This window comes from Pristis pectinata, chromosome 3, assembly GCF_009764475.1.
Source record: "Pristis pectinata isolate sPriPec2 chromosome 3, sPriPec2.1.pri, whole genome shotgun sequence".
NCBI classification, from domain to species: Eukaryota; Metazoa; Chordata; class Chondrichthyes; order Rhinopristiformes; family Pristidae; genus Pristis; species Pristis pectinata.
In genome coordinates this window covers 120,862,171-120,887,120 of record NC_067407.1, presented here as the reverse complement: position 1 = coordinate 120,887,120, position 24,950 = coordinate 120,862,171, and the positions used below count along the sequence as shown (strand labels likewise).

Genomic DNA, 24,950 nt, shown 5'->3' with positions numbered 1-24,950 from the left:
GAGTCTTATTTTTAAAGTAAGTTTTATTAGAACAATTTTAAATCATGCCTCAATTTATTTGGGTTCAGATTTCAGCAATCTTCTTCAGCACTGGCTGTAGCTTGAGGAAGTTAACATATGGGTCTTCAAGCAAAGAGCATATTTCCCTACAGAAGCAAACAAAAAATATCTTAAAGTTTGGGATTTTAAAACCAGCTTCTATAACATGTTACCATCTGTGTACTTACTTGAAGAGTCTCAAGGAAATGGTAGTCTTCTCAAATTCTTCAGCTTTCTTGTGACCTTTTTGAATTATTTCTTCAGGAATATCTGCTAGTCTTGCTGCATTAAATCCATAACTTTTTGGACACGCTCCTTCAATAAATTTATAGAGGAATGTGATAGTTTCCTGGCTTGGATCTTCACATTCATTCTCAACCATACAAGCCTGCAAAGAGTCGTCAACAGGATATCAGATCCTATTCCCATTTAGTGCTCAATACAACTCCACCTGATTTGCTGAGTGAAACTATCCATGCTCCTCTACTTTGTGGTTGATTGTCTGCATTAAAAGTTACAATTTGCTATATAAGGGCAAATTGTTTTCCCTAGCCACCTCTATGGCCTTGGTTATCAGCAGGTTATCTTACATTGCTTTCTGAGGAATGCCCAGGTGTGAATATTTTACTTTGATTGATTAATTCACTGCAAGTTATAGAAAGGTTTAGTTGCTTTCTTTGTTCACTGTTGTTCTTGGGAATCTCATTGACAGGAAAAATCTGCTAAATCATTTTCCTTTTTACATTCCCTCCTAGGATAGGTGCAGCAATAACTTAGTCCCTGATTTTGGCACTGTCAGCTATAGCCCAAGGCTTACCAGCTGTCAAGATCAAATAACTGATCCAAAACCTTTTCCAAACCCCACCATTTAAACAGGTACTTAAATCTGGAACAAAAAGCTATCATTACACTACCAGATTTTTATGACCATCTGCTTCATTAATCTCCTTGAGGGAAAAAAATCTGTCATCCACATACAAACCTATGTGCAATTCCAAATGCAAAGCAAGATGATTGACTCTTCTGCAGATAATCAGGTCAATTTGAAGCAGGCAACAAAAGTTGGCCTTGCCAGTGAGGTCCACACATCAACTAAAAGATGCAGATCAAGTCATTTCTATTTGATCATGCATTCCAAATTTGGGAATGCTTGTAGCCTTTTAAAGCTGTTTGGGTTTTTATTTCCTAGAATGATCACTGTGCAGGTGAAAGAGAAAATATGTTACAGGGAGCCAAGATTGATCAGAGCCAGCATAGACTGAATGGCATCCTATTATATGAATGTACAAGATCAAAGTTTCTGCTGTCTTTATTACAGTGCAATAACACTTACACTTACCATATGTCCTAAACTGACTGCAGAGGAATGAGAGAAATCTTCCACAAGGGAATGGTAGTGTGTAGAGAACAGAGTGCGGCACTTGGTATTTTCAGCAAGCTCCTTCACAACTGCACTAGCTATTGCTGTGCCATCGTACGTTGCTGTACCACGGCCTGGGAGGGGGGAAAAAAACAACCAACTGAAATAAAGTGAAAGGAGAACAGACTCCAGTTTTACTTAATGTTCACAGCCAACCCTAGCAACCCAATTCCAATACTGCAAGCATTTATGAAGGTAGTATAATCAATGAAAACATTTACCCAGTTTCAGACACTGATTTTAATTTGCTGAGTTCATTTAAAACAATGACAGAAATTGCCATTAGCATAATACAATCTCATCTTAAAAGGGTGGGCTGAAGGTTCTACTCAGTCCCTTGCCCAGCTACAGCAATATTCCTATTTAACCCCAATATAAAGAATCTAAAGATAGCCCTCCAGGATACATCTTGGACAACTTCTGCTCAATTTTTTTTTGATGAGATAGAGGTTTGGCTGAGAAAATGTTTGATGACAGGTCACATGACAAACTGAACAATAGCAGCAAAGATACTAAATTGGTTTAGGGCCAGGAAGCTGTTGGAGCTAGTTTTTTTTCTCTAAAAATCAGATGGCATTCCCCCATAATGGGTACCACAAACACAGCTTTTCTTGATCTATATTGGCTCTCATACAAAACAACTTTAAAACTTGCAGGTTACACAAAACTTGGAATAAATTCATCTTCAGGAGGACAGTTTGGTGAAGTGGGTTTCCACATGACACCCAGTTAACTAAGTGGTACAATTTTATAGGGAGTGCAGGTACAAAGCATCCACAAATTGACCATAATGAAACAAATTATTCAGGATTTGGTATCCTTAACCAAAGAGGCAGAGTACAAAAGCAAGTTGTTACTTTGACCTTTGAGCACGAACATAGGATCATTTTTTGGAGAGAGATTTTGGGGAAAATAGTAAAAGTACACATTTGAAATGTATTTCATGGGCATGCAAATGCCTCCCCCAAAAACTTGGTGTCTATCAATAACTTCCTGAAATTTGCATATCCTTGCATCCAATTCATGAATAAAAAAGTAATTGGAAAGAACATGCAGCACCTTTTACAAGTTCAACATGTTCTAAAAAGCACAAACACACTGGATAAATGGCAGCCAAAGAAAAATCCCACAGAAAGAATTGATCTAGTAAACTTCGTGATGCTGACATTTCCTGCAGCGTTTGCTGAAGGCATTGAAACCCCAACTATTTGGCTACCCGTCACTGAGCCAAGGATGTCACCTATTTCAGCACCCCACCCCCCCCCCCCTCCCTCCCCATTTACTCTGCTCAATAGCAGCTGGAACAGTTAGTTGTTCAAATCCTATTAATGCAAGCAGTTTCAGTGGGATAGTTCAGATCAGTGGGATAGTTCAGATCACTGATAGCAACAAAAAAGTTAAAGTCCAGTACCATAACAAGATCTGTCAAGACAACTAAAACCTCAAAAACATTTAAATGACCAGTTTGGTCTTGAATATAGATGGCTTTGTACTGTGACCACAAAACTGTCAATACATTTTCTTTTTCATGTGTATTTCCATGTCTCTGCAGTTTCCCCACAGCAATGTGGTTGATTCTTAAAGACCACCCAAAGTGGCCCAGCAAGCCACTCAAATTTACCAAAGCAGCTATGTTAAGGGCACCAGATTTAGTCAAAGGTAAAATCATTTTCACAAACATCTGGGAACTGGCATTTAAACTGGGAGAGCTGTCACACAGACAATAGTTGTAGCCTCAGAATTATTCCTTACAGGCAATGTGCCAGACTCCTCCATCACAATTCCTGGGCACATCCTGTATGGATAGATCCACCAGAAGTACAATGGTGTGCAGGCAGAACAGAGTAGCCCTGGGAGTCCTCAACCTCAACTCTAACCTATGAAATGTCATCAAAAATGGGCAAAGAAGCACAAATACAACAGGCTGAGCTCTAAATATCAGAGAGCAGGCTTTTGTGAGCAAGGGTGATGATGAGTATTTTCTACTTTTCTTAACATCAGGTACTTTAATCTAAAGGGGTTTAACAAAGTCCCAAATCCAAGGCTATGGCAGGAAAACTCAGACCTGTGGAATGGTCCTCCTGCAATACCCAAGAAATCAAGGAGATGCAGAGTGCCCCTGACGACCGGGTGTGCGGGAAGTATGTCCAGTTCCAGCTCCTGAGTCATCACATTAGAGCTGTGGACGGACTCACTGGAGCATCCACAGCACAGTGTGCTGGTCACAGTACAAGCAATGGCTGCACAGGCAGTGGGTGGCACAAGGAAGAGTAGATGGGTAGTGCAGGAGTACCCCAAGGCTATCCCCTCTCAAACAGATGTACTGTCTTAGATGCTTTTTTTTGGGGGGGGGGGGGGGGGGGGGGTGGCAGGCTGGCCTCAGGAGAAAGCAACCACAGCCATGTTTGTGCTACCACGGTTGGCTCTGCTGCACAAGAGGGGAGGGAAAATACCATGTGGATTATAGTGGTAGGGGACTTAGTGAAGGGAGCAGACAGGCATTTCCATGGTAGCAAACGAGACACTTCTGATAGGTTGCCTCCCTGGAGCTAGGGTCAGAGATGCTCACCAGTTGCAGGTCATTTCTGAAGGGGGAGGAGGAGGATGAATCAGAATAGGTCCAATATCATTGCTGGTTTGAAACTAATTTGACAGGGGGGTGTTACACAGTAGATGCTCAGTTCGGGCTGAGGCTCAGTCCAAAAGGCAGAGTTGATATGGGCATGATAGAGTTGGAAGGTTAAGTTGCATCTTCGCTGGCAACAGGTGAACTGCAGCAAATGTAGTTCCCTTATTCAAGAGCAGAAAGGATAAGCCAGGCAGTTATAGGCCTGCGAATCTAATGTCAGTTGCAGGGAAATTAATCCCGTCTTTCAGGACTCCTTCCCCCCACCCCCTGAATAATTTTTAAAAATTTTAAATTTTATTTACAGTGTGGTAACAGGCCCTTCTGGCCCAACGAGTCTGCACCACCCATTTTAAACACAAATTAACCTACCCGTATGTCTTTGCAATGTGGGAGGAAACCGGAGCACCTGGAGGAAACCCACGCAGACACGGGAGAACGTACAAACTCCTTACAGACAGTGATGGGAATCGAACCCCGATCGCGGGTGCTGTAATAGCGTCGCGCTAACTGCTACACTACCGTGCTACCCCACCAGAAAATATATTTTTTAGGGGCAGGTAGTTAACACAGATTTGTTGGTGGGAGGTCCTGTCTGACAAATTTTAATTGAATTTTTTTTTAAAAAGAGAGGTAACAAAATGTATTGAGGGCAATGCTGTTGACAAGGGTCATATCGAAGTCTCACATGGAAGGCTGGTCCATAGGATTAGAGCCCATGGAATTCAAGGCAAGTTGGATTCAAAATTGGCTTGGTGGTATGATGCAGAGACTGATGGTGGAGGGTTGCTATTGTGATTGGAAGCCTGTGACCAGGGGTGTAGCACAGTGACTGGTACTGGGAATCTTGCTCTTTATTATATCCATTAACTTGGATGTGAATGAGAGAGGTATGATCAGCAAGTTGTAGATGACATGCAAATTGACAAAATGTTCATAATGGTCAGTTGGGTCAGGACAAAGGCCAATGGAATTTAATCTTGATCAGTATGAGGTGATGCATGTTGTAGGGTCTAATAAGGTTGAGACATACACATGAACAGTCGGGCCCCAGGGAGTATTGGGGAACAAAGGAGCCTTGCTGTACAAATCTTAAGATTTCTGAAGATGGCAGCACAACTGTTATCTGGGGCACAGAATATAAAAGCAGGGAGATCTTGGTATAACTAAATCCCCTGTTATCAACATCCTGGGGTGGGGGTCACCATGACTAGTAACTAAACTAAACTGTAGCAAACCACAAATAATACGGCTGCAACAGCAGGTCAAAGGCTGGGCATCCTGTGGCAAGTGGTTCACCTCCTGACACACCAAGGCCTAGTTACCACTGACAAGCCACAAGTCAGCAGTGTGCCGGAACAGTACGAATCTGCACACTTGCGAAGTAACACACCCAGAAGCCCAACACCATCCAGCTCAGAGCAGTCCATCTTGTACATACTTTGTTCATGTAGTACACAACTATTATGAAACAAGCATAAAACCCCAGCAAGACACGCGAAACAGTAGATTTGAGCATTACCTAATTCATCCAAAAGCACAAGGGAATGCAGTGTTGCATGTTGGAGGATGCTGGATGTCTCACTGAGCTCCACAAAGAAGGTGCTTTCACCTGCAACAGAAACAGTTCACATCATTTTCAGATGTTGCCACCCAACCTCAAGCCATCTATTATAATAAAGATTACTGTATTCTGCTTCATTCCTTAGTAAGGAGTAGGTTGAGGACCTACTTAGCTTTTGTCAGCTGATGTGGTGGGGCTAAAAGGTGACAGCTGACAACACTCTCCCAGCAAATGCACGTGCCATTAAAGTCGCAAATTCAGATTAAAGTAATTCCTGCACATTCCCTCTAACACACATTCACATATCATACACATTCTCTCTCCAACTTTCACATAGCCATGGACAGGGATAGGATAGGAGCAGACGACATGGGAAAGTTTTTAAATTGGGGGAGGGCTAATTACGATGGTATTAGGCAGGGGTGTGAATTGGGAACAGATGTTCCAAGGGAAATTCACGGAAGATATGTGGAGGCTGTTTAGGGAACGCTTGCATAGAGTTCTGGATAGGTTTGTCCCACTGAGACAGGGAAAGGATGGCAGGGTAAAGGAAGCATGGTTGACAAGACAGGTGAAACATTTAGTCAAGAGGAGGGAGGAAACATACTTAAGCTTTAAGCAGCAAAAAATCAGGCAGGGCTCTTGAGAATTATAAAGTAGCCAGGAAGCAGCTTTAAGAAGGGACTTAGGAGAGCTGGAAGGGGACACGAGAAGGTCTTGGTGAGTAGAATTAAGGAAAACCCCAAGGTGTTCTACACATGTGAGGAACAGGAAGATGACTTAGAGTGAAGGTAGGACCATTCAGGGATAATGTGCCTGGAAGCAGAAAGTGGGGAAGGTCCTTAATGAATACTTTGCTTCAGTGTTCACTAGGGAGAGGGATTTCGACAAATGCAAGGTCAGCACAGAACAGGCTAATTTGCTGGAGCATGCTGAGGTTAAGAAAGAGGTACTGTTGGAGCTTCTGAAAAACATTAGGATAGACAAGTCCTCGGGATCAGACAAGATGTACCCCAGGTTACTACAGGAGGCGAGGGAAGAGATTGCTGGGGAGTTGATGATGATACTTGCATCCTCCCTAGCCACAGGATTGGTACCAGGGCATTGGAGAATGGCTAATGTTGTTCTCTTGTTCAAGAAAGATAATAGGGATAATCCTGGGGATTATAGACCAGTGAGTCTTAAATCAGTGGTGGGCAAGCTATTAGAGAGGATTCATAGGGACAGGACTTAAAGGCATTTGGAAAAGCATAGTCTTATTAGGGATAGTCAGTATGGCTTTGGGAGGGCCAGGTCATGTCTCACAAACCTAGCTGAGTTTTTCCAAAGAGGTTTCAAATAGATGAAGGTAGAGCGGTGGATGTGGTGTATATGGACTTTAGTAAGGCATTTGACAAGGTTCCCCATGGTAGGCTCATCCAGAACGTCATGAGGCATAGGATCCATGGAGACTTGGCTGCGTGGATTTGGAATTGGCTTGCCCACAGAAGGCAGAGGATGGTAGTAGATTGAGCGTATTCTGCCTGGAGGTCGGTGACTAGTGGTGTTCCACAGGGATCTGTTCTGGGACCCCTGCTCTTCGTGATTTTTATAAATGACTTGGATGAGGAAGTGAAGGGATGGGTTAGTAAGGTTGCAGAAGACACGAAGGTTGGAGGTGTTTTGGATAGTGTAGAAAATTGTCGTAGGTTACAACAGGATATAGACAAGATGAAGAGTTGGGCTGAGAAGTGGCAGATGGAGTTCAATCTGAAAAAGTATAGAGTGATACACTTTGGAAGAACGAATATGAAGGCAGTGTACAAGGTTAATGGCAGGAATCTCAGTAGTATGTAGGAACAGAGGGATCTTGGGGTCCAAGTCCATAGATCCCTCAAAGTTGCCACACAAGTTGATAGGGTGGTTAAGAAGGTGTATGGTGTGCTGGCCTTCATTAGTCAGGAAACTGAGTTCAAGAGCCACGAGGTAATGTTGCAGCTCTACAAAACTCTGGTTAGACCACACTTATTGTGTTCCATTCTGGTCACTTCATTAGAGAAAAGATGTGGAAGCTTGAGAGAGGGTGCAGTGGAGATTTACCAGGATGCTGCCTGGATTAGAGAACAGTCTTATGAGGAAAGGTTGAGCGAGCTATGGCTTTTCTCTTTGGAGCGACGCAGGATGAGAGGTGACTTGATAAAGATGTGTAAGGTTATGAGGGGCATAGATAGAGTGGACAGCCAGCACCTTTTCCCCAAGGTGGCAATGGCCAATACCAGAGGACATCCATTTAAGGTCAGAGGACAAATGTTCAGGGGAGATGTTAGAGGTAGCTTCTTTACACAGAGTGGTGGGTGCCTGCAACACACTACTGGGGTGGCTGTAGAGGCTGATACGTTAGGGACATTTAAAAGGCTCGTAGATAGGCACATGGATGTAAGAAAAATGGAGGGTTATGTGCTGTGCAGGAGGGAAGGGTTAGATTCAACATGGAGGCGGTGTACATGTAGTTTGGTACAACATTGTAGGCCAAAGGGCCTGTACTGTGCTGTTCTATGTGCAAGTCAGAGCCCTGTTGCCTTTACAAGAAATAATTCAGGATGGCCACTGTTAGCTAGCAATATACTCTTGCCACAGTCTGTGATGAGATTTTGGACCTGCAGTTCACAGACCTTAACACCTTTGACCCCCAGAGAGGAACTTGGAATAAAAACTCTCACCACCATTTAAGCACCTATGAAGCAGAGTTCAGATGTGTTTAGGTTGCTGAAATAATTTATTAGCCAAAGCAGCAGCTCTAATATTCCCTTCTCCACTGCTGCTTGTACATGGACCTCCATTAACCAGGAATATTACAATAAATCTTTGGTGATATTTAATGTCATTGAACCTGAAGAAAGCTCTATCTGGAACAGCTCTGCATTTTTCAAATAATTTAGCTGTGTGGGAAGAGTGCCTACACGTTCTGATAATAAAATTCCTTTCTTACCCGACATGATTCTATCAGAAGCTCCGAGGCGAGTGAAGACTCTGTCAACTGGGTTAAATTTGCAGCTTTCAGCAGGTACATAGCACCCCAATTGAGCCATGATGACCAATAAGCCAACCTGGTAAAACCAACCAAATCAGGTTTCCATTGTATAGTTTCATACTTTCCATTCACACCTCCACGCCATGTTGCAAACACAGCCATACACAGCACTTCCGCCCACCACACCCTTGCTACCCTTTTTGCCCATCTCCACTAAACTCATTTGTCCGTATCCTTCTGTGCTCACCGCAACCCCCACTCATAAACCAGGCTGGTATTCCCTGGAGTGTATGGGGAGCACAGCACTGCTGGAGGTACTGTTTCTGGATGCATGATATCCCGTGGTACCATTACAAATAGCTGGGAAGCAGTCCCACAAGTCATTATTTTCTCTCCCCTCAACCACCAGAGATGCAGATGATAGGTTATCAGCCCAAAACATCAACCCTATTTCTCTTTCCATGGATGCTGCTTGGCCTATTGAGTACTTTCAACATTTTATTTCAAATATCCAGCATCTGTAGTGATTCACTTTGGGATTGTTTGGGCATAGCTCTTGCTACTGGTTATTGGACTTTGCTGTGCAGAAGTTAACTGTTGTGTTTCTTCCATGGCAGCAGCAAACTTCAAGCATTTACTCCAAAAGGATGTGGATGGTGCTACACAAATACAACTCAAATTGCACAACATTCTGCTACCAAGTCTCTCTCTTACCTGTCTCATGAGTGTGGATTTACCACCCATGTTTGGTCCTGTTACAAGCAAGCAGGAAGCATGTTGGTTACTGTGACTGTTTCCAGAACCTTCAGTGCCCTCACAGCCAACCACCACATCATTAGGGATGAAATCTCCCAGGAAGGTTTTTAACACACATGGATGTCGTGAGCCTCTAAGCTCCAGGAATGGTTGGGTGTTGTTGGCGGCGAATGTTACCATGGGTCTGCACATGGGCCCCTCACCACTCTGACTGTAGTGTGTTAGACTCAGCAATACATCTGTAAGAGGAAAACAGTTAGAATGAGGGTAGTTAACGTGAAAACTATGAAAAGCACCTGTTGTAAGAATAGATGTTTGGCTCTCAGTTTTTCACCCCAAATCATTTCTGGAAACTGTATTTGAGTTAAGTGCTGGTAGAAATTTGAAATAATGACTTAAATTGCATCATACAGGAGAAGTTAAATTGAACACCAATTCACCTAGACTCATTTAAGTCTTTGGACTTCTCCCCCACTTCAGGGAGGGGAGTAACTCACATCACAAGTAGAGGCTTAGAGTAATGCAAATGTGACCCAACCTCTCCGCATCCACCCAGGCCCTTGAAATTGCTGATTCGCACAAGTGCTTGCTTTTTGCAAGATGCCCATCACTTGGGCTCCGGAACACAAGGTGGCCTAACTGGAAAAGTTTGCAGTAGAGGTGGTGAGCAGGGAGCTGTGGCTTGGATAAGCAACAAAGGCTCACCAGGATATAAGAGTCTCTTTGTTGGTACAAGTAAGAGATTCCTGGTCACCACTTATCAATCGGCAGGTTGACAACATGCAAGAAGACTTTAAACTTTATTTACCCAGCATGGTAAGAGGCCCTTCTGGCCCAACAAGCCCGCGCCGCCCAATTACACCCATGTTAACCTACTAACCCGTACGTCTTTGGAATGTGGGAGGAAACTGGAGGAAACCCACACAGTCACGGGGAGAACATACAAACTCCTTAGGCAACGGCGCGAATTGAACCCCGATCGCTGGTGCTGTAATAGCGTTTTGCTAACCACTACACTACTGTGCTGCCCTTAAGAGTTGAGACAAGTACAAAAGAATGCTGTTGAGTGTCAGCAGCCAGGTTAGTTGCAGTGTGGCATGTGTGGGGTCTGCAAACATGCAGGGCAGGTTAGTGTGGCGGGCATTAGAGAAGGTAACTTGACCCAGAACAAGTACGGTTGGGCAGTTTGGATTAATTTCAGTGCTTCACAGCCAGTAACTTACATTAGTCATACCATGCACATTAGCAGAATCACTGGAAGTCATCATATGGAACTGTCAAAACTACTCAACTTCCAAAGAGACCATATTCTGGTGAGCCTTTATGTTGCTTATCCAAGGCACAGCTCCCTGCTCACTTTCTGAAACCACCTCTGCTGCAGTGACCTATACAGAACTGCTAAAAATAAAAGCATCTTGCAAACTAAATCATTCAAGGAGCTTAAAAGCATTAGGGATGGAGAAGTTTGACAACTGAAATACTTGGGACAGATGAGGTGGCAGAAAATTTAGAAACACTATCTTCATAACAGTTATTTTAAAGAGGTGACTGATGGACAGGGTACCAATGTGCTTACAAGGGGTTGTAGATCGAGGGTGCCTCTAACCTTTCACTTATGTTACTGGTTAGAATATCTTCCTGCCTTCAAAGCAGGAAATGTAACTGAAGTGGTACGGAAGGCTATTATACATAGCTAATTGTATCTTAATTCAAGCAATGAAATTTGAGGCATGGCAACTTCTTCCTCAGTTAACTAATATGCAGCATTTAGGCCTCAGCTCTGAGATCAACAATCTCCAATCAAAACCAATGCTTCCACCTTTATGGATGGCAGGTGTTGGCAATAAAATGATGCCATTTACACCACCTCCTGATCCATCTTTTATGCCCTTACATCACTATTCCTTTTGTCATTTAATTATTTCCATCTTCCAGCATCTTACAAACCTTTGCTATTGATATCTTATATCTATTGTACTCACCTCCCCACTGCCCCCAAACATACTTAAAACCTGTTACATCTCCAACTCTCTACAGCTCTGATGTATGGTCATCAGCTCCATGAGACTTGGACCTTTAATGAGGATTTTCCTGTCTCAGTGAGCCCCTTGGCACTCATAAATAAAGATTTATAAATATAGAAAGGCAAATTTATATTACAGAGTTGTTCCAGCATAGCTCTGCCACAGCTGGTGGAACAACATCCCAACAGCAGGTCCATCATGAACATGGTGTAAGAAGTTGTCTGTAGGGTAGCCTGCCCGCTGGTTTAATCAGAAGCAAGGCAGAGTGGCACCCAATAACACCCCCAGCAGTATCAGCAACAGTGCTGTCTAAAGTTAATGATGGAGCACGACAGCTCGATTTTAGAACTGAAGCCACCCTCCATCTCTCAGACAGGATAGGACAGAAGATTTTCACTTTATGGATGTTTTCTCCCCAGCATTAAAACAAACCTTTGCACTCCATGCTCACTCCAAGGAGAGTTTGTAAAGGTGATGTTCGACTCACCTAGGACAGCGACGCAGTCCACAGCTGCCTGCCAGTCTTTGTAGTTTTTGTCAAAGTTGTAGAAGAGCCTCCTCATGCAGTCCTGGAGGGCAGCATCTCGCCTGTCTTCAGCACTGCTCATTGTATCCAGTAGCTTCTCGATCTCTTTTGTCCAGTAGCGCTTGAAGCCCTTTCTGGTGGATTTCAGCTCGTACTCCTCTGGCACACGGCGGTCGGCCACGCTCTCCGGAACCTCCAGCTGGTAGCGGTTTCTGGCCGTGCCCCAGTAAACCACACCGCGGCAGCCCAGCCTTTTGCGCTGCTTTTCCAGGTACTCTTGGAGGCTGGCGTCAGTCTCCTTGATATCAGCCAGGGCTTGATCGTAATCCGGATCGAAGCCAGACTTGGGAGTAATTACGCCAGTGTTCTTTGCCTTCTGATGATCGAAGGCCGTGTCCCACCTCTTCAGCTCGGCCGACAAATCTGGGAAGAGGCCCTCAGTGCCCCTACCCTTCACACTCAGGATCTGTTTAAGCAGCTTGGATCTGAAGCCATCGACAGATGATTCAACAACCTGCAGCAGCTCCTGGAAGACTTTGAAACCCTCCAGGGCAGAGAGGAAGTCAGCGATCTTCTTCTTGCTGTAGGTGGTCTCTTCATAGAGCACCGCCCGACTGTCGGGGTGGTCTTTACTTTTCAGGGGCGATCCGATGCTGTGAATCCGGCTAAGGAGCCGCTCCAAGTCTGGCACTTTCTTCAACAGCTCGACCACCTCGGTGACTTTGTCCGGCATGGCCATCAGATCCTCGATGGCGTTCAGGCGGTCCTCGATGGTGGGGGGGTTGCAGAGAGGCGCGCACAGCCACCGCTTCAGCAGGCGCTTGCCGAAGTAGGTGCAGCAGTTGTCCAGCTGCTCCAGCAGGGTCCCCTCTGCCGTGCCGGTGGTGCCGTTCCGTAGGATCTCCAGGTTGGTCAGCGTGACGCCGTCCAGGACCAGGTGCTGGCCGCTTCGGACAGGGTGGCCAGTGGAACCTGGCGACCCTTCAGCCTCCGCGTCCACGGGCACGTACTCTTCAAAGTTGGCCATCGACAGGAGCTCCTGGTCGACCAGACACTTCTTCAGGTAGAACACGCAGGCGCCGAGGGCCGACAGGGCAAGCTCCTGGCCTTCCCCCGGGGTGAGCCCCAACGAGTCGGACTCCGACACCATCTTCTGGATGGCAGGTGGCAAGGGGGCAGTGCCCTGCTCCTCTCCGAAGTAGCCCTCCTCGGCCAGCACCTTCAAAGTTTTGGAAGCATCCCAGAACTGGGAGCCCGCCTGCAGAGCCTCCTGCATGGCAGCGAGGAGGCAGCCTTTCAGCACCTTCCGGGTCTCCAGCGACGGGTTGCCCTTCTCGGTCAGCACCTGCACTGGTGCGTAGTGGGCCACCAGCATCCGGAACCTGGAGCAGTGACGATCGTCCAGAAACTGGCCCACGTGGAACTTGCCCACAGACGTGTCGACAAAGCAGACACCATAGGAGCGGTACTGCCCCGGCGAGTCAGCGCACACCGCCTCCTTCAGGCACAGGAGGTACTTGCTGCAGCTTTCCGAGGGGTTGCCGTCCAGGACACTGTAGGTCTGCGTCCCTTTCGTAATCACCCGGCACACTTCCCTCCGGACCACGCGGTCGAACTTGGTGGGATGCGCCAGCGACTTGCAGCGGGCCTCCATCATCTCGGGGGTCTCGGTCTGTTCCACCCGCGCCACTTTGTACCCCTTCTGAACCAGCACATCGGAGAAGCGGCCGAACGCAATCTCGGGGAAACCAGAGTGAGCCCAGGTGCCCTTCATGTACATCAGTCCCAGCTCGTTGACAGCCGTGACCGCGTCCATGTGGTAGAGCTCATAAAACTTGCCAACCTTGTAGAAGATCACAGTGTCAAACATCTGCGATTTGAGCTCCCACCACTTCCGCATGCCAGGCGTACACTTGTTCAGAAAGTCGTCTGGCACACAGAGCGAGGAACAGTCGTAGTCAGGGTGGTCTTCCCTTCGTCTCTTCACGTCCTTCCTCTTGCCAGGTTTCAACCACTCGAGCTTCTCGTGGTCCCACACCGCCACAGGGGAGGCGCTGCCCGAGCCACTGCTGTTGGACTGGCACTCGAAGGTCTCTGGAGCAGAGAAGGCCGACAGTCTGGACTTGGTGCCCGAGGACACCACGGCTGGTCTCCTCGGGGCTTCCGGGGGGGAGCGAGGCGCAGTTTTCTCTGTGGCCGGGGCTGCAGTCACACCACGCTTGCGCTTGAAGGGAGTCTTCACCGGACTCTCGGGGTCGGTTTCCGTTTCGGGCTCACTGATGTCCTTCTCATCGACACCGCTGCTGCAGTCATCACTGCTCCCCTCCTGCTGGTCAGGTTTAAACTCTTCCTCCGAGCTTTCAACATCACTGTCCGACTCCACCACGATCCGCCTCCTTTTGGCCTTAACACAAGCTGAGCGCACTGCCCGTGACGACCGCTTATTTGCTTTATTCTCATCTTCACTATTGTTCTCTTTGTCTTCCTCACTTGCCGTGGACTGACCACTCACCTGGAAAGCAACATTTCAGATTTACTTGAAATTCTGAGACCACCCCAAAGACCCAACGAAAAGCTGGGGCTTGTCTACTGCTGATGATGTCAGAGTCATACAACATGGAAACTGGGGCTTCAGCCCAATCACCTGTGCCAGAGATGCCCAACGACACAAATCCCATTTACCTGCATTAGGCCCATATCACTCCATTCCTATCCTATCCACATACCTGTGCTTTTTATTTTAAAAAGAAATGCTGCGGTTATACTTGCCTCTACCACCTCTTCTGGCAGCTTGTTCCATATACCCACCTGCGTGGGGAAAAACTTGCCCATCAGATATCCTTTAAATATTTCCTCTCTCACCTTAAACCCATGTTCTCCAGTTTTAGACTTCCCTCCCTCGAAAAAAAAAGACCGTCTACCCTCTCTGTGCCCCTCAATTTCATAAATCTCTGCACGGTCACCTCAAAACCTCCTGCACTCCAGTGAGAACAACCCCAGCCTATCTAACCTCTCCTTGTAACAGTTAATGCCCTCCTTTCCAGGCCACATCCTGGTGAATCGCTTCTGCACTCGCTCTAATGCTCTCTCATCCTTTCCATAGTGTGGTGACCAGAACTGCATGCAATATTCCAAATGGGGCCCGACCAATGTCTTGTCCCGCTTCAACATGATGTCACAACTCTGATGCGCAATACTTCTGCCTGTGAAGACAAGCTAAACACCTTCGTCACTACTCTATTCGCCTGTCACTATTTTCAGGGAGCTGTGAACTTGCACTCCTAGCTCCCTATGTACATCAGTGCTAAGGTCCCTGCCACGTACATGTGTAAATGCCCTGCCATATTAGACAACCCTAAATGTATTACCTCACACTTTTTGGATTAAATTCCATCTCTCACACACTGCCCAACTTTCCAGCTGATCCATGTCCCTCTGTACCCTGGGGCATGCCTCCTCGCTATCTACAACTCACGAATCAATAAACTTTCTTATCAGATTACAGGCATTCTCATCCAAGTTATTCACATTTACAGTGGAGCAGAAGTTGGGACTTGGAATGAGAGGCTAGAGTTTTCAAGAGGTGAGTCTCTGTGTTTGGTGTTCATTTTCAGTGAGCAGGACCCTTAAAGAGGCACACTTGCATATTATTAGTAATAACTGGCTAATGAGCTAATCAGCAGCAGCCAATAAAAAGCTAGGGTTAAGTTGCGTGGCGATTTTGTAAGTGGTTAGTGGGGGTGACTGAGGTTTTGGTGAGAAGAGGCCAAATAAGTGACCTAGGTGAGGGGAGTGCGAGCAGCTCATTTAAAAATAAAGGTTTCAGTAAGAAGGCACAGGTGAGATCTTTATTTTGTTGTCTGTAGATTCTTAGACCTTGATTCAGTTTTGGCAAGATGGCAGTTAGGGCAGTGGAATGCTCCTCCTGTAAGATGTGGGATATCAAGGAACTTCACAGTCTCCCCGATGACTACATCTGCAGGAAGTGCACCCAGCTGCAGCTCCTGACTGAACAGGTCAAGGAAGCGGAGCTGGAGTTGGATGTACTCAGAACTATCTGGGAAGCTGAAAACCTCATAGATGAGGCTTTTACCAAGGTGGTCACACCCAGGGTACAGGCTTCAGATAGATAGGTGACCACCAGGAGAAGCAAGGGAAGCAAGCAGTTAGTGCAGGGCTTCCTGGGGGCAGACCCCTCAGCAATAACTATACCCCTTTGGATACTGCTGGGACAGAAGACCTATCAGGGCACAGCAGCAGCAGCCAGGTCAGTGGCACTGTGGCTGGCTCAGCAGGGAAGGGTAAAGTCAGGCAGGGCAATAGTGATAGGAGACTTGATGGTTAGAGGCACAGACAGGAGATGCTGTGGCTGCAAAAGAGACACCAGGAAGGTGTGTTGCCTCCAGGTGCTAGGTTCGAGGATGTCTCAGAGCGGCTGCAGAATATTCACAAGGGGGAGGGTGAGCAGCCAGAGGTTGTGATGCACATTGGCACCAATGACATAGGTAGAAAAGGGGAAGAGGTCCTGCACAGTGAGTATAGGGAGTTAGGAAAGAGGCTGAAGAGCAGAAGCTCAAAGGCAGTAATCTCCAGATTACTCCCAGTGCCACCTGCTAGTCAGGGCAGGAGTAGGATAATAGAACAGATGAATGACTGGTTGAGATACTGATGCAGGGGACAGGGTTTCAGGTTCTTGGATCATTGGAACATATTTAGGGGCAGGGGTGACCTGTACAAGAAGGATGGGTTGCACCTTAACTGGAGGGGAACCAATATCCTGGCTGGGAGGTATGCTGGTGCTACACAGGACAGTTTAAACTAGTTTGGCAGAGGGATGGGGACCAGAGCACTGGGTCAGAAAGTGGAGGGATTGAGGAAGGTAGATGTCAGGGCTGGTAAAAACAGGTAGGAGCAGAGACACGATGGGACGGACAGTTTGAAGTGCATGTATTTGAATGTTAGTATTATGGGCAAGGGTGATGAACTTAGAGCATGGATCAGGACATGATCTATGGAGCAAGGTGGGGCATGCTGTTTAGGGTTTCAATGTTTTAGAAAAGATAGAGAGGGAGTTAAAGGGTGGTGGGATTGAGGAGGAGTTGCACTAATCAGGGACAATATCACAACTGCACTCAGAGAGGACGTAATAGAGGACTTGTCCACCAAGTCTATATGGGTAGAACTCAAAGACAAAGGTGCAATCACTCTGATGGGATTATACTACAGACCCTCTGATAGCCACCTGGACATTGAAGAACAGATATTAAGGCAAATTAGGGAAAGGTATCAAACTAACAGGGATGTTGTCATGGCAGACTTCAACTTCCCTAATAATAAACTGGGACCTCCTTAGTGTAAGAGGTTTAGATGGGGCAGAATTTATTAGGTGCATCCAGGAGGGTTTCTTAAATCAATATGTAGATAGTCCAACGAGAGGAGGGGTCGTACTGGACCTGGTGTTGGATAACAAGCCTGGCCGGGTGACCGACCTGTCAGTGGAAGAACATTTAGGGAACAATGACCACAACTAAGTTTTAAGATAGCTATAGATAAGGATAAGTATGGACCTTGCAGAATATTAAATTGGAGCAGGGCAAATTACAGGAGCATTAGGCAGGAACTAGGGAGAATTAATTTGGAACAGCTGTTTTTGGGCAAATCCACATCTGACATGAGGAGGGTGTTTAAAGACCAACTGCAGAGAGTACAGGACAGGTATGTTCCAGTAAGGACGGACAGACAAGAATGGCAGGGCAAGGGAACCTTGGATGTCGAGAAAAGTGGTGAATTTAGTCAAGAAGAAAAGGAAATGTATGTAAAGCTTAGGAATAAGTGACCTAGGTGAGGATAGTGCGAGCAGCTCATTTAAAAATAAGCACTTGATTATAAAGAAGCCAGAAAGGAACTCAAGGAGGGAATTGGGAAAACTAGGAGGGGCCATGAAAAGTCCTTGGCAAGTGGGATTAAAGAGAATCCCAAGGCATTCTATACATACATCAAGAGCAAGAGGATAACTAGGGAGAGGGTAGGACCACTCAAGGATAAAGGAGGGAATATGTTCTTGGAAGCAGAGAAGGTGGGTGAGGTCCTTAAATGAGTACTTTGCATCAATATTTACCAAGAAGGACATGAGGATAGGGAGATCAATGTGAGCATGCTAATGTGCTAGGACATTTCGAGAAAAAGGTGGTAGTGTTGGGTCTCTTAAAGAGCATTAAGGTGGGTGTCCCTGGGGCCTGATGGGATATACCCCAAGTTATTGAGAGGCAAGAGATGAGATTGCTGGGGCCTTGACCAATACCCTTGTGTCCTCTCTAGCCACTGGTGAGGTCCTGGAGGACTGGCGAGTAGCTAATGTTTCATTAGTCAAGAAGGGAAACAGATAATCCTGGTAACTATAGACCAGGGAGTCTCGTCAGTGGTAGGGAAGTTACTGGAGAGGATTCTTAGGGATAGGATTTTGAGTATTTGGAAAACCATGGCCTAATTAGGGACAGTCAGCATGGCTTTGTGCAGGGCAAGTCGTGCCTTACTAACTTGATTGAGTTTTTTGACGAGGTGATGAGTGTTTGATGAAGGTAGAGCTGTGGATGTTGTCTACATGGATTTTTAGTAAGGTGTTTGACAAGGTCCTTCATGGGCTCACTCAGAAGATTTAAGATGCATGGGATCCATGGTGAATTGGCCATTTGGATTCAGAAATGGCTTGCCCATAGAAGACAGAGGGTAGTGGTCGAGGGGTCTTATTCTAGCTGGAGGTCTATGACTAGTGGTGTTCCTCAGGGATCTATACTGGGACCTCTGCTGTTTGATGTACATAAATGCACATTGGGGGGTGGGGGGGGCTGCAGGGGAGGAGATGGAGTTCAACTCTGCCAAATTTGAAGTGTGAATCTTGGGAGATCAAATGTAAAGAGACTGTACACTTAGTGGCAAGATGCTTAAGTGTTGATGAGCAGAGGGATCTTGGGGTCCAAGTTCATAGCTCCCTAAAAGTGGCTACACCAGGTTGATAGGGTGATAAAGGCAGCATATGGCATGCTTGCCTTCATTAGTCGAGGCAATGAGTTCAAGAGTCAGGAAGTTATGCTGCAGCTAAACTTTAGTTAGGCCACATCTGGAGTACTGCATTCAGTTCTGGTCCTCCCATTATAGGGAGGATGTTAAGGCTTTGGAGAGGGTGCAGAAGAGGTTTGCCAAGATGCTGCCTGGATTAGAGGGCATGTGCTAGGAGGGTAGGTTGGATAAACTTGGGTTGTTCTTTCCGCAGTGGCGGAGGCTGAGGGAGGATCTGAGAGGCATAGACAGCCAGCCAGTATCTTTTCCCCAGGGTTGAAATGTCTAATACCAGAGGGCATGCATTTAAGGTGATAGGGGGCAAGTTCAAAGGAGATGTGCAGGGCAAGTGTATTTTTTTAAAAATAGAGTGCTGGGTACCCAGAATGCACTGCCTGGGGTGGTGGTGGAGGCAAATACAATAGGGGTGTTCAAGAAGCTCTTAGATGGGCAGATGAATGTGAGGGAGATGGTAGGATATGGACATTGTGTTGGCAGAAGGGATTAGTTTAGTTGGGCATTTCATTACTAATGTAATTGGTTCAGCACAACATTGTGGGCTGAAGGGCCTGTTCCTGCACTCTACTGTTCTATGAGAGACAAAGGTTCCACCACCAATCCCTGCAGTAAACCACTATTTACAGACTTCCTGTCAGAAAAAAATCCTCCACCACTACCCTCTACCTTCTATTGCCAAGCCAATTTTGGATCCAATTTATCAAAATAACTTCAATCCCATGTGCCCCAGCTTTCTGGACCAGCTGAACCTCAAAAGCCTTGCTAAAGTCCATGTGTACCACATCAACCACCTTTCCAGTTTGCAATGAGCTCCTCTTGCCCATCATCATTTCCTAAAAAAAAGGAAAAGTACAGCTCCCTCCCTAGTAGGACTCCAGGTTTTAAAAACCCTTCCCTTTCACCAAGGTAATCCCAGTCAATATTGGAAAAATTGAAATCACCCCCAACTGTAACCCTACTGCTTTCACATCCTACTGTTATTTGTCTACACAAGTTCTTTCAAATCCCACTGACTTGAGGCCTATAGTGTAATGCCAAAGTGATTATCCCCTTCCTCATTTCTAAGTTTTACCCATAAAGCTTCATATGCTGATCCCTTCAGCATATCCCCTCCACCATCCCATCCCCCAGTACTGTTATCCTCTCCTTGATCAGCAGTGCAACACCCCCTTCATCCCCCTCAAAAATGCCATCACCCAGGGACAATGAGCTACCATCCCTGCTCTTCCCTCAGCCACATTTCCGTGATTGCACAGTATCACATTCCCACGTGCTGATCCGTGCTCTCAGCTCATCCATCTTACCTGAAAGACTCCTTGCATTAAAGTAAATGCAGTCAAGCCCACCGTCCCTCTCATACTCCCCCATTAAAAGGGCCATCGTTCATGCTCTTATCAATGGCTCATTTGATTATTCTCCTACCTCCATTTCTTCTTCTTCTTCATCATCATCATCTTCATCTTCAGGCTCAGAAGGTTCAGTGCACACTGCCAATTCTAAACGCTTCTCTCTTGATTTCTGATGGGCCTTATCTGCTTCAACTATTGCCCTGCGGATTTCAGGCTTTCCACTGAAGTAGACACCACCTCTCTGGACTTCTTTAGAGTCAGAACCTGCAAGATCAAAATATCTGTCACAGGAAAACATCCAGCAGCTGTTGTTACAATACTTGGAAAATAGCAAATTGCCCCGGGGTGGTTTGGGGAAAAAAGTATGTCCAAGGAAAGTTTTGAGGAAGCTTTAGAGAGCTGACAAACTTGGGAAATAAGTTTAAGTATGCAAAACAAGCTGGGAAGATGCAACAGCAGGATAGACCTGCAGGCAAACATTTTGAAATCAACATACAACAGGATGAAGAGCAAAGACTAGGAAGGTCAGAGAGAGTGAGGCATGTGCGGCAAGATGCAAGGCATGGACTTCTGAATCAGTCTTTCATGGCAATGTTGTGGGGAGGAGTTCAATAACAGCAGCAAGGGAAACAGGAGGGAACTGATAGTCTTGTTAATTGAGCAGGCACAAGGCAAGGCCATGAAGCTCCTTAATGACATCTTAACTAACCCTAGTCCCTCACCCAACTCCCCCAACCCACATACTGTACATCCCTTAATGGCTCTAGTTAACCTGCTCAGATTTTCAAAGTTAGCAATTGTTTATCATTTATGTTAAACATCAATTGTTATTTACAGAAGAATTACAAATTCCTGCTAGTTCTAACTTTGCTTCTAAAGTTAATCATGGCACAGTCCAGGCAGCAACAGCAGTGCTTCAGCATCTCAGGTTTGAACCTGACCTCTGGTGCTATCAGCGTGGAGTTTGTACATTCACCCTGTGACTGTGGGTTTTCAATTTCTTCCCACATCCGAAGTGTGGATTAGCTACTGTAAATCAAGCTTTAGTAGAGGTAGGTGGCAACAAAAATGCCAAGGAGAGTTTATGAACATGAGTACTGGTTATAGGAGAAGGGGGGGGGGGGGTGGTGCTGCTGCATGGACCTGATGAGCCAAATGGCTTTCTTGTAGCAATGTTAGTGAACTAAGTTGTCTACTCTGCACTCACTCCAAGGCCAATACACCCTTTAGATAGTGCTCCCAGCACTCAGTGTGGTCAAACCAGGCCATTTATCATAACATACTTTCACTCCTTACTTTAATGCCCTAGATACAAAAATCCAGCACTTTCATTTCAGTACAAGATCCAAGCCTGCTTTGACTCGCTTTCAGCTTTAAACCAGTTGGAAAGCATTCAATATGTGGAATTTAAAGCATAGCAAAGAGTGCGTTGTGATATGGTTGTGGACAGACATTGGAGGTTGGGATCAGAGACTTGATATTAAGCTAGTCATTCCAGATCTGTAATTTAAGCAAGTTGGCAGAAACAGCTGTGGAATCAAGTTAGAATGTTGACTCCCACCAATCTCTTGTAAAAGCTATTCCAAAAAAAAAAGGCTCATCACTACTTCAACAACTAGGATAAACAATCAAAGCAATCTTGTCAATATTACCCACATCCTGAGAACATACAGGAGGAAAAAAAAGTAGCATAGAATAAGTGGGCACTGATGGCATAATATTGCTAATTGCATACTGCTAACTTCAGATCTATCATGGGACACTAAATGAGCAGTCAGATCAAACCATGCATTAGGGGTGCGAGGAACATTGAGATCATGATTAGAAAATCTCCAATAATAAGCATTTCCACTGCAAATAGCTTCAATTAAAAAAGTAGTTCAGGTCATTACTAAATTACCATGGGTGGATAATGCAACTAAAAACTAGCATCAAGTTTTCAAGTAAAATGATATAGATGCTACTGTCATTCAGGCCTCAGGATTCCAGGTCAGGTCAAAGATGGCAGATTTAACAGTCTACAAAATCCAAGCAGTCAAACCCACATGATCACAATACACTGGATGCAGGCTTGAGCAAGTAATTCAAACAATTCTAACCATGAACATATTTCCAGAAGGAGCTCAAAAGTGATAAACAAATACTAGTGAAAACATGAACTGCAAACTTTCTACATTACTTTACATGAATTATCAGGTAACCCAAGTACTAGCAAGTTAAACTTTCTCAGAGGGGGCTGGTTAAAGGAACGAACAAAGGCAAATATCACAAAACAGCAAGCTGATACTTTCAGAAAATCCATCCCATATTACTGTTTTATACCTATTAAAATCTAAACTCAGGTACCCCAAACTCATTTATCAAAGGACAATTCTACCCAGTAATTAGAATTTCAGTCTATTGGTTTGGGCTGCGTCTGATGTCATGCCCCAGCAGTGAAAGATTAACAGGCGAAACCTCCAAGGTAGTAGGCATTTTATATCCTGGCTCTTACCTGTGTACATCCTTACATATTTCACACTAACCCAGCCTCTTGTTGGAGTTTCATCGAAGAACTGGACATGAATACGAAGAGACTTCCCTTTTCCCCTGAGGTACTCCTTGGTAGTGGGATGATTATAAACCAGACTTGGCCACCACGGATACCCTTCCATCTTCGCCCATACTAGATCGCCAGGAGTAAAATCACACGCTTGACTGCAAGTGAATAGGATAGTAGATAGGAGACATTACCCTTTGGATCTTTTTGTACAACTTTTTTCTTTTGCCAATGTTTTTGTTCTGCAGCATTGGGCTGTAAACTTGACCACGACTGCCCAAACCCCAATCAAAACTGCAGCACCTAAATGTAACCCTGAATTACATTTTACCCACATGAGATTCATGATCTCAAAATCTTAGTCACTAAGCCAGCAGGTTTCAGGTCTCCCCACAATGAACTCCAAGGTAGTCATTTCAGATGAGAAACCTTAAGGTGGCAATATCCAGAGAGCCCCACCATCTGGGCCATGTCATTTTTCTGCAGCTACCATTGGGCAGGAGGTACAGAAGCCTGAAGTCCCACACCAACAGGTTCAAGAACAACTACTTCCCTTCAACTATTCAGTTCTTGAACCAACCAGCACAACCCAAATCACTACAATTTAGCAACACTATGACCACTTTGCACTAAAATGGACTGTTTTAATTGTTTCTTGTAAAAAGTTGTCTTGTTTTTCCTGTGAATACTGCTTATATGCACGTGATGCTGCTACAAATAAGTTTTTCATTGCACCTGTGCATACATGTACATATGATAATGAACTTATACAAAACACTTAAAACACCACGAGGTAAAAGGCAAAATGCAAGAATTCATTTTCTACTACCACTTTCCAAAACATTTTCTAGTACTGCCACCCGCATGGCTTTACAAATAAAAGGAGATTGTTTCCCCCTCCCCCCCACCCCGCTATATTCCCCCAAAGGGTTATCACCACACCAGATAACCTACAATACCACAGGGCAATAGAAAGTTTGTAGCCATTTCCTGGGCCAACGGGATTCAATAACAAACTCACAAATGGAAAATAAAATCGCAGTGAGCCTATGTTCTGCAAACCTCGCCGAGCCGCTCAAAGCTGCTAGCGGCCTCCTAGGCCTCCATACACCGCCTGTCCTCCACTCGCACACGGCCGGTCACAGACCAGGAGAAAACCCTTCCCTCCCTCCAAACCCACCCCCACTCTCCAACCCACCCCCCAATCCAACGCGCCGACCCTACTGCTCGAACCCGAACTCCAAGCCTTACCCCGGGGCGGCCGTCCGGGGGCTTGCCCCCTGCTTGCGGGCTGCCTTCGCTTCCCGAGTGAAGAACGGGCTGGTGGAGGCGGCAGTCCGGGGCCTCTTGGGCGGGCTCCGGCGGAACTTGCCCGCTTCGCTGCCATTCTCCTTGACCGCTTCCTTGCAAGAGGCACTGGCCTTCTTTGAGGGCGCTGCGACGGCCTCCGGCTCGGGGCCCGACCTACTACAGGTGCCGAGCGGCGGCGACTTGGTGAAGAAGCTGAACAGGGTCCGCTGCTTGGACATGATGCAGGTGGCGCGGAGCAGCAACACAACCCGCTCTCCAGTGCTGGCGGGAAAATGGAACGCAGGGTCAGAGGAAGGAACACCGAATGTTGCCTCAGCCAATCAGCGATTAGCTCCACCCCCCTTCCCGGGGGTAGTGGGTCTGTTCCCGCGCAACCCGGCTGTAACCATCGCTTCGTGAAGGAGCTTCAAGAGCGAAAGGCAGTCGTTTATATTTCATTTAAGGTGCTCTAACCTTTTCATAAAGCATCGTAGGATCAGAGAAGATTTATGACATTAAAGGAAGCTTTCAATCATGTGCGTCGAAAAAGAGGCACTCAGTTTAAGCCCACTTTCCAGTACTAACAGAGAAATAAACACGGAAACATCCTCTCGCCCAGGTCGATCATCAACTACCCATTTACACTAACCCTACATTAATCTTTATTTTATTCTCCCCACATTCCAATTATTTTTCTGCAGATTCTACCACTCAGCTACACCCGACGGGCAAT

The 24,950-nt window shown here is 45.9% G+C and overlaps 1 protein-coding gene across 1 annotated transcript; it reads right to left on the bottom strand.

Annotated features, from left to right (window-relative positions):
- Positions 1-5: 5 nt before the first annotated feature.
- On the bottom strand, positions 6-24,646 carry msh6 (mutS homolog 6 (E. coli)). Its single transcript, XM_052010767.1, has 10 exons — positions 24,179-24,646; positions 22,883-23,085; positions 20,462-20,652; positions 11,927-14,477; positions 9,374-9,654; positions 8,618-8,735; positions 5,608-5,697; positions 1,379-1,533; positions 228-427; positions 6-146 (listed from the first exon to the last, which is right to left on the bottom strand). Exons 1-10 carry the CDS (start codon positions 24,454-24,456, stop codon positions 65-67), a joined length of 4,149 nt encoding a protein of 1,382 aa, XP_051866727.1. The 5' UTR covers positions 24,457-24,646; the 3' UTR covers positions 6-64.
- Between the last annotated feature and the right edge of the window lie 304 nt (positions 24,647-24,950).